The 10,026-nt window shown below is 43.2% G+C and overlaps 1 protein-coding gene and 1 long non-coding RNA gene across 2 annotated transcripts in view; one reads left to right on the top strand and one right to left on the bottom strand.

The window, feature by feature from the left end:
- The window catches only part of DERL2 (derlin 2), an 11,067-nt gene extending 4,168 nt beyond the window's left edge, over nt 1–6,899 (top strand). Inside the window, exons 3-6 of the mRNA XM_019545444.1 lie at nt 291–384; nt 929–1,124; nt 2,240–2,330; nt 4,006–6,899. Coding sequence (XP_019400989.1) covers nt 291–384; nt 929–1,124; nt 2,240–2,330; nt 4,006–4,111 — 487 coding nt within the window. The 3' untranslated portion in view covers nt 4,112–6,899. The remainder of the gene's footprint in view (nt 1–290; nt 385–928; nt 1,125–2,239; nt 2,331–4,005) is intronic.
- A 268-nt stretch (nt 6,900–7,167) lies between these two features.
- Nucleotides 7,168–10,018, bottom strand: LOC109317022. Its single transcript, XR_002102954.1, has 2 exons — nt 7,929–10,018; nt 7,168–7,713 (listed from the first exon to the last, which is right to left on the bottom strand). It is a non-coding gene; the product is annotated as an uncharacterized LOC109317022 (long non-coding RNA).
- Between the last annotated feature and the right edge of the window lie 8 nt (nt 10,019–10,026).

The raw sequence follows: 10,026 nt of genomic DNA, 5'->3' as shown, positions 1-10,026 counted from the left end.
TACTATTTTTGACAGGAACCAAGGGCAGAGAAATATTAATTTTCTACCCTTTTTTTAGGGGCCCTGCGGGCCGGATAGAATGGCCTTGCATGCTGCATCCGGCCCGCAGGCCGTATTTTGCCCATCCCTGACTTAGACCAACAGGCTTACTTCATGAAAGTCAGTACTTGTCTGATGACCCTTTGACCTCTCCTTTGATCTTGGAAGCTGCTGTAAAACTCAGGCTGGTATTTTCTTAATTTTTCTGGCAACAGATTTTAGTGTTAAACTTTCCTGACCTATAACCTCAGATATCGTTATTGCCGAATGCTGGAGGAAGGCTCTTTCCGAGGTCGGACGGCAGATTTTGTATTTATGTTCCTTTTTGGTGGGCTTTTAATGACTGTATCCTTTTAATGCCTGAACAAAACAAAAGATTCTTTGAGCAAGAGTACAAATCATAGGCCATGATTTAAAAGTACATAAAGAGGAAAATGCTTTTTGTCAAATGAGATTTGTCTTCTAGTAGAATTCAAAACTTCTCAGATCTCAATGTTACTATTATGTGTATGACTGATCTTACAAAACCTAATATTAGAGTTAGGAATTTAAAGATGGAATTGTAGGTGTGCAGATATCAGGATGGAAGGGAGATATTACTGGGTAATTATGTACCTCAAACCTGCCTACAGATAGAAAATAGTAGAAATGAATCCTCTTGTATTGTACTTATAGCATACAGTTATTAAACTGTAGTGACTGGGCTGACTGAAGGCGGATTTAACCTGTTGATGAAAAATTGTTTAGCAAACTATAGAATCATGTCATCATTGATCTCCAGAATTTATTTTCCGTGCACCATTTCCAACCCCCCCCCCCGCACGTTCAGATTTCAGTTTTCTACATCTCAGGCACATGCACTGATACTTTCTTTAACTGCTCTTACCAGCTTTTTGGTTTGTTTGTGAACTTGGTGTTCTTGGGTCAGGCATTCACAATCATGCTTGTGTATGTGTGGAGCCGCAGGAATCCCTATGTTCGTATGAACTTTTTTGGTCTTCTCATCTTCCAGGCCCCATTTCTACCTTGGGTACTCATGGGCTTTTCACTGCTCTTGGGAAACTCCATTATTGTGGATTTATTGGGTAAGAAGTTCTAAAAGAAAAATCTTATATGTTTAGTTGAAACTGTTTCTAGGTAGAGTCTCTTTTCCATCTAGTTAGACTTCTCCTTCAAAGAGAGAAGGATTATTAAACCATGTTGACTTCTTAATTGAATATCAAGCACTAACCTGGCCAGAAAGAGGTAAGTAGGTATTTGTGTTTTCAGTGACCCATGATTGTGGGTTCTGGGTAGTGTTAGTGAGGTGCGGGGAGGGTTCCACTTCACCTTTTCTCATCCAGCCGAGCGTGTGCATGCTTAGTTTTCATACTTATCCAAAAATCCTTTGCACGGGCTTCACAGGTATTTCAAGTGAAGATGTTGTGACCGTCAGGGAAGTGAGTTTTGGAGTTATTAAAAACAGAGGTGCTCAGTCCATGCAGCTGAGCCATCCTTGGCACTAACCTTGCATCTGGGGAATTGCTGGCAATTGGCCTACTGAATGTGTGGTCACAGCAGTCTCAATTCTTTGCCTAGGATCTAGAAGACTGGACACTCACCTATTCAAAATGTCATCTCTGTCTGCCTTGCTCATATGACATTTTAATCTTTGAAGAGTTGAAATACAGAAATGCCAAAACATATTTTCTATGGGGCCGGGCAGGAATATTAGAATTATACGTTTTCTTAGAGGAAACAGTTATCCTCGGTAAAGACCTTTCTTTCCCGGAGTGTCCTTTTCTATGTCAGGTCTTAATTGTTCACATACACAGTGATGTATCTGTGGTGTCACATCAATTAAAAGATCTTTTGGTATTTTGGTTCCCTCTTACTTGGATAAAGCTATAGGCACCTGACTGGCCAAGAGACTTGCGGCTGTAAAACAGCTTGTATAGACTTGTCAGTACAAATAGAGCGTTACCATCAATGTGTTTTAAGTTATTGTGACACTTTCCTCTTGTATTTTTGTGACTCAGTCTGTTGTATATCATCTACCATAGTCTTTAACGTTAGCATTTGTATGTACTGTGCTTCTTACTTGATATCAGGTTATTTACAAATGGAAGTATGTGGTCTCTCTCATAAAAACAAGGAAGTGATGGGGTATTTTAAAGGTTGGCAATGTTGAAAATCACTGTATTTTTATCTCTGACCCTAGGGATTGCAGTTGGGCACATATATTTTTTCTTAGAAGATGTCTTTCCCAATCAGCCAGGTGGAGGAAGACTTCTCAGAACACCCTCTGTTTTGTAAGTAGTGTCTTCAGGTATGGAGCATACAAATAATATGTGTTTAGCCACAGTGTTGCATTCAAATATCCTCCTTGTAAACTGATAATCTGAGACAAAGGAGTATGGTGTTATTTGTCTCATTCCATTTTCTCAGCTTCTGTAGTTGCACAAAAAGGTGGGAGCCGAAGACACTTTCTCTAAGATGTAGTCCAACTGTGGAATCTCCCACGCTCCTACGTCAACTAAAATTTGTTGCACCTAGAGTTGCAGAAAGCTGATTATAAGACAGAGTTTGTAAGACTCCAGAATATAAATCTGCTGTTACCGAGACAAGTTTAATATGTCTGATATCTTACTGACACATTTCCAAAAGGTTGCAAAAATAGACATCATGTTGTTAAGGTGCAACAAACCTCTATTTTTGTGAAAATTTGGTTTGTTCAGAGCATACAAGATCCAGAACCCTCCTCAAATGGTGCAGGGCTATACTGATCCAATCTTGATATGAAATGTTTTGTAGGAGGCCATGGGTATCTCAAGTCTGGTATCTAAACACGGAAGTACTTGTTTATATGGGGTAATAGACTGGCCTAGTTATTCCAGGAAAAACTCCCTTAAATGCATATTCTGGGAAAGTGTTTTTGTTATTCCAGAAGTGCAGCTGAATTGTGATTTCAGAAAAGTTTTTCTGATCTATTTCCCTTTGTAGATAAGGGCAACAGTCAAATGTTGGGAGGTGCCTATTTTGTCTTACCTGGCGAATGCATGGCAGTGGACCAAAAAGGCCAGTTTGATTTGTGACTTCACATTAAAGTGTAGTAATCCAGGCACCTGTACGGTTGTGCTCAAGTTCTAACTCTTACTATTATTTTTTGAAGGAGTTGCTCCTTATCCACTGGTTAGCAAGCCCTCTTCCTTAAGCATTCTTATGTGGCCCCCTTCCAGTGGTCTTCTGAGTGACCTTTATTCTGAAGGTAGTCTTTTTTTTGATTGCTATTGCATTGGTGAGCAGAATCAGCAAATCAAGCCCCCTTGGCCAATCTTGCTTTTAAAAAATTCCACATAGCAAAGATGGCATTGAGCTCTTATTCCACAAGTTTTTCTGAAGTGGTCAGCCTTTGGATGCAGTTTCCAGTGAGGCTACAGAAGTGGTTTCTAAGTGGAATCAAGTACCTGCCTGATTAATCCAGTCTCTTTGGGTTACTTCCAAGTACTTTTCTTACTTATCATTGTTTTGCCTAGTCTGTTCAATGCTTGTGTCAATTGGCTTAAATTGAGTTTTGTCTCAGCTAGTTGAGGAAACTTAGCACCGGTTAAAGAAACTTAGCGCCTTTGATAGTTTAGATATCCTTTCTCGGAGATGTGCTAGAATGATTTTTCTAGCTGGCAGACAAGGCTGCTGGCTCAGCATCTCCCACTTTATTGGTAAGAGTAAGGCAGATTTTGAACTTGAGGCTTATGATTCATGTCTTTAAACTTTATTTTAGAAGGGGCTTTGTTTTTGGATCTGCCCCATGTAGGTTAACCAATTCCCAACAGAGCAAATGTAGTTTGGATTTATACAACATAATAGCATATGACTCTTGCCATTGCAATATTCTCATTCAGATACAGTTTGAAATACAAATTTATGCTAGACTACTTGCCAGTAGTGTGGAACATGTATTTCATCTATAAACTTCTGTTTTTCCAGGAAAGCAATATTTGACATGCCGGAAGATGATCCCAATTACAATCCACTGCCAGAAGAGCGACCAGGGGGGTTTGCATGGGGGGAAGGTCAGCGCCTTGGAGGCTAATAAATGGCCATGCCAACACCCAGACACAAGCTGGGAGGAACTAAACTGAAGTACCACATTGGAGAGCCTCTCGCTGCCTTGTTGCAGAAAGGACATTTGACAGCTTTATGGTTCCGAGTACAAGCACTTTATGAAATGGCTGTTTAATTCAAGACATTACCAGAAGACTACCTGTGTCCCTCCCCATCAGGGGTTTTGCCATGCTGGCAGTGAAAGTATAATCTAGTGGAGCCAAAAACAATTACAACTGGAAACCCTTTCCTATCAGCTCCAGTTAACAAGACCATCAGTAACTTGTTTAAACATTTCTAAAAGCATTTTTCAAGCTATTTGATACAGGAGACTGTATGGGGAAACTTTCAAGGGGACAAAATAAAAACATTTTGATTTTAAGCTCTTCTTGTTGGATAGAAGCAGGTGTGAGTCATTAAAAGCATGGTTCTCTCTCTTTGTTATCAAACTTTGATCTGAAACAAAATACGCTAAAATTCAGAGCCCGAATTGGGATTTTAATTCTGGAAGATGCTGGTTATTTGCCTGGCTGATTTTTATGGAACTGTGTAGTTGCAGTATACAAGGGAGAGGATTGTTTGTGCTGTTTGCTAGATTTAATCCTTGATCTCTGAGAAGCTGCTCATAAGAGGGATAAGTAATATACACGTCTGTCCAGGAAGAACTGGAGCAATACCAAGTCACTCCACAGCCACAGAATGGCTGTCACAGGATTTGCTTTGTGACTACATAAATGGATCAGAGTCAAATTGGTGACCCAACTGAGAGACTGCACATTTTGCTTCTGGCTGCTTGAAGCTGTCTACCCACCCTAAAGAATTGTGGAAGGTGCGATGGGTGTGAGTGTGTACTGTCTGGTGGAGATTCAGGGCAAAAGGTTGAGATCTTCAAATCTATTAGATCCCCTGACAACTTCTTTCTTTCAGTAGCTGTCAGGGAAGGTTCTTTTCAGCAGAACAGCTGGTACAGATGGCAGCATGTCACTAAGTTCAGATCTTTCTGAAGCTAGATAATGGCTTGGCCTGTATAACAGGGAGCCAGAGGCTCCCGCTAACTTTAAGGCAAGAGGCAGTAGCAGGGATATCCCAAGTGCAGGGGAGACTGCATGTTCTGTATGGAAAGGCTGCAGGGGAATAGACAGCCAGAGACTCATAGGCTGCCCAAAATAGTATGATAAGGAGAGCCCTGCTCATCAGTAAGAGTACAGCTAAGGCAGCAAGTGTAGCAGTTGTAAGGTGCCCTGAAGGCTAACTGTCAAGTCCAAAGTGAAAGCCCTTGGGAGTGGCTGAAGAGCCACCTGATCAGAAGGGGCAAGAACGTAAGATCAGGGCCTGAGAACAGGCAGTCAGCCTGGCCCTGCAGGGAGCAGAGATCCTGAACAGGCTGGCTGCTGTAGAGGGACTAACTGGCACTGAAGATGCCCTAGGAATGTCAAGTAAAGGGCTTGTAGCTTGCAGGGAAGTATGACCTAGTGCGGGATGGTTTTAGTTACAACCAGTGTGCTTGTATTTTTAAGTTCTATACTTGTAGACGAGGTGTGGCTCTAAGGGGTGAATGAGGAGCCCACAGCAGGATGGCTGAGGGGCACAGCCAGGTTTAGAGTCCTGCGTAGCAGGACCTAAACTAGGGATGTCCTGGGGCTGGGGCCTAGCAACTGAGGGGCAAGATGGCTGGAAGCCAAGGTCTGGTGCAGTGGACCTAGGCCGAGAGGGGTCCAGCCAGAGGAAAGGGGCCAAAGCCAGGAAGGCTGAAGCCCCAACAGTGATGTAGAGCCCTAACAGTGTACTGGGGGCAAGGTGTCCCATGCAAATGATAACTGGTAATATCCTTGAGGCATGGACATGGCTGTAGGGGCAAGAGGCCATGAACAGCCCTTATGGCAATAGGTGCCCTGAGAGCATGGATGGGCCAGGAGGGCCCACTCAGTGCTTGAGGGGCAGCATTGGGACAAAAGGGGTCAGAAAGGGATCTGCTGGCTGAAAGATGGACCAAGGCTTGCTTTGGGACTTGAGGGCAGCTTCCCTTTTTATAAATCAACTAACTACCTCAGGGCTTGGCAGGTAAGAGAAAAGGGAGGGTACCTTTTCCCTTGGGAAAAGTGGGACAGAAGTCAAGTGGCTGTCGGGGGGTGTCATGGCTGCCCCTGGAGGCATGATCCTGTTACAGCCTGGAGTTTGTATCTTAATTTATGTCCTTCAAAGGATCTTGCTGGGCATATAACTGTAGAGGGAAATTTTTTCCTTTCCAAGTAGCTTTTAATCTATGATGATATTGAAGGACCAAGGAGACTCTGGGTATTAGCTGTCAGACATTTTGATTGTAACAGGGCTGTCTTTTTCAGCTCAATGTTTGCACAGACAGAAGCACTTGGTAGGCTGCAGGTAGAATATCAATAAGCAGGAAAAGATCCTGCTGCTGCAAAATAAACTAATCCTGAGGATTAAGGCCCAGCCTGGTCTCCTGAAGCAACTTGCCGCTTTTAGCAAGCACTGCACTAGAAAGGTGGCTTTTTCTAGTTCGCCCATTATAATTGCCCCTGCTCAGATTGGAAGCAGTCTTTGAAAACAAAATAGCAATAACTTGCTTTTAGTGTGTGATTTTTTTGTTTGTTTGTTTGTTTCCATGTTTATTCTCCCCAAAAATATTTGAAGAGCATATAAATCAATAATTCTCAACCAGGCTGGCACTGTACCCCAGGGTACCTTGAGATCCTACCAAAGGTGCTGCAGGATTTACATGATAAATCCAGAGATTTCAAATAAAAATCTATTGTGGTGGTGTTTCTGAGTTCTTTGCAACAGAAGAATTTCTCTGTTGTTATTTTTTTCTGCACTCAAAAAAAATGAGTGGAATCTAAGAGTTCCAGTTTCTTGAGGGGTGCATCAGGTCTAAAAAGGTTGAGACCCACTGAAATACACAGATGTGGTTCAAGAGGCTTGATTTAAAAAAAAATAAGATGGTGGAATGATATGTCTGTCCTAAAATACCTTGTGATGTAGGTAATGTTCAGATGCTGCCAAATCTTTGTGCCTTGCCTCCTTTCGTATTTTAATGCCTTAACAAACTTGGACTGCTTATGGTCAAAACCATCTTTGTTTCTGTGGAACAGCTCCAACACCTTGATCTCTAGAGCATGTATCTCTGACAGCCCACAGGCTGCATGTGGCCCATGAGAGGTTAATATGTGTCCACCTTGCAATAGCAGCTGGAGTCTCCAGGTTCCCTCTCCCTCATCTGGCTGCTGCTTCCTGACTTTGCCCCAGGGGATGAGGCTGTGTGATTCCATGAAGAGCTGAGGGTGAGTCTGGGCGCATGCCAGGTGTGGGGGGTGAGGATCAAACCCGTACCTACACTGTGTAGAAGTGGGGGCCTGCCCATGCAGGCGTGTAGGGCAGCAGAGGTGGGAATTATAATGTCATGCCTGCACTGTGCAGTGGGGTGGGGAGCACCCATGCAGGCACAAAGTGCAGTGGTATGTTGTGGGGGGAGAGATTTGGTAGAATGCCTGGTGGGTACTTTGTCATTTGGAGTCTCCTGGTGCAGCACTGGGCCACATAGACCCCAAAAGCTTAAAGTTGGATTGCCCTGCTCTAGAGCAGTGGTCTCCAAAGTGGGGTGCGCAAGATGATCCATTGGAGTGCGGGTTAGAACTTCTATTTCTATTTCTATAAATACATAATGGGGGTGCGTGCTCAAATTTTTTACTGATAGGGGTGCGCAAATATAAATTACATACATTGGGGGTGCATGCTCAAATTTTTTACTGATAGGGGTGTGCAATCAAAAAAGTTTGGAGACCACTGACCTAGAGCATGGATACAGCTGACTGCTTCAGGGCTTTGTCTCCTGCCACCCTTTACAGTTTTCCTTAACATAAAGGGGAGATGGTTTTGGCAGGCAGGTACGGGCAGGCTGTGGTGATGGGTCATGCTGTTCCTGTCAGCAGGATGAAGTACTTTTTGCAGATACTGAAGTCAACTGGGATGTGTGGGTGTGTGTATCAAAGCAGAGAAGAGGAGACTGCCTGCTTGTCCATGTTACACTGACAGCAAGACAGCTGCTGGCTTGTTATAGCTTAAAATGTCTTAATAGTCTGCTTTACTTTGCATGTTTGGTGTTCTTGTTTCCTAGCTCCATTTACATGATATCCTACACTGGCACTTTTTTTTTAATCACTTGAACCTTGTTAACATGTTTAACCTGCAAAATATTACCCCAGGTTGAGATTGGATAAAAATAAACCATCCTGGAAGTAATGAATTACATTTGCCTTTCCATAGAGAAGAACATAATCAAGGCTTTGATGCTGTTTGTGTCAGTGTGCTGAATCATTCATCATAGTAGTAGAGGAAATGATCTGTTATGTGAACAGAATTGCCCTAACCCATTTGAACAATATTAAACCTTTGATTGGAGCTGTGCCACCACAGTATATTTGCTCTTTATTCTGTAATTAACTCTGGCAGGCTCCTGTCCTAAAACAGCTTGTGTCTCTTGCTTTTGTTTGCTGAGGCTGTCATCAAAGCTTCAAAACACAACCTTCATAACCAAGCCCCTTATACTCCCAGGTAATCCTCTGTGCTGGGATACTGTTTTCCATTTTGCAACTTGTCAACAAAGTCAAAATCCCTCACCCCTTTCCTCCTGGACCAGGAGACAGCAGCTGATTCTTCAGCCAGAGGGAAGAGCGTTATCGCCCAGCATTTGTACTTGTAGGGCAAAGCTCCCATTTATTGGCCCACAGTATACTACACAGCTTCTGATTTTGGTCTTTTAGAACAAAACAATCCTCAGATTACTGTTTTTCTCCCAAAGCTGTTGTTCCTAGACTTCTTTCTCTCTGGCATTCCCTGGATTTTGTGTGCTTGAGGTCTTTTGGATCATGGTAGCCTTGCCTTCCTGATTTATCCTTCTGGCCTGTAAGGGACCCATATTCTCTGTTACAGTCCTAGAGGTCAACTGCACACTTCAGTTTAGGATGTCTACACGTGTGTCATGTGTTGAAAGTTTTTTCCCCCTCTTCATCTTGAGTACATTAACATGTTCTGAGCAGAGTAGTTAGACAATTTTGTGGATCTAGTGCACTGTTCCAGCTAGGAGGAGAAATTCATGAAGAACTTGGTATTATTTCTGATCAGTAGTGCTGGGGATCAGGTATGCCAGGTGAAGCGGCAGACAAACGTGTATTGTGGTGAGACTGTCATCAAACAAAACTGCATTTGGCTAGGACAGAAGTTAACCAACCTGCTTCAGGGAGGGAGAATGACAAGGCATCTTAAAAGGCCAGAAGTGTATGCTGAAGCCTTGAACACAGTTTTGCGAGGTGAGGGTGTATGTGAAATTGCCAGCAGAAACTTCGAAAAGCCTCTTGGAAGGGTCATTTCAGAGCTGGGAACGACTATGTGACGGCGTTGTTTTATAGGGCATGGAAGCGAGTGACAAGTGTGCAAAGTGCTTCTGCCTGTAGTCTAAAAAGGCTCTGACTTTCAGATTTGTAAAAAGTTTGAAAATGGAAAATGTGATTGTATCTTGGCCGTGTAGAGAAACGACCTGTAGCAAGAGCGATGGTTCATCAAGCAGGTGCTGAGCGAGATCACGGTTCTCATGGCGTCATTTCACATCAATGTCTTTGGGTCACACGCGCAGGGGAAAGATGTCTTGCAAACCTTCATAATCTCTTTGAAACCTCAGGCGCTTCAGCCATGGAAATCTCGTCCGCGGACGAAGCAGCAGTTGGCGCGGCGGGTCCTGATAAGGCCCAAGCAACTCTTCAGTAGCTGTTTTAGGTATTATCTGACCTCGCCTTCGCACGTCAGTCAGCCTTATTGCAACCCAAAGAGCGGTTGTTGTTTTTTTAAATACAACTCCTGACTATTTGTGTGTCCCTCAGTGCAGCTGGAGGA

This window comes from Crocodylus porosus, unplaced genomic scaffold (assembly GCF_001723895.1).
Source record: "Crocodylus porosus isolate Cpor-Errol unplaced genomic scaffold, CroPor_comp1, whole genome shotgun sequence".
Lineage (NCBI taxonomy): Eukaryota > Metazoa > Chordata > Crocodylia > Crocodylidae > Crocodylus > Crocodylus porosus.
This window is presented reverse-complemented; position numbering and strand designations above follow the sequence as displayed.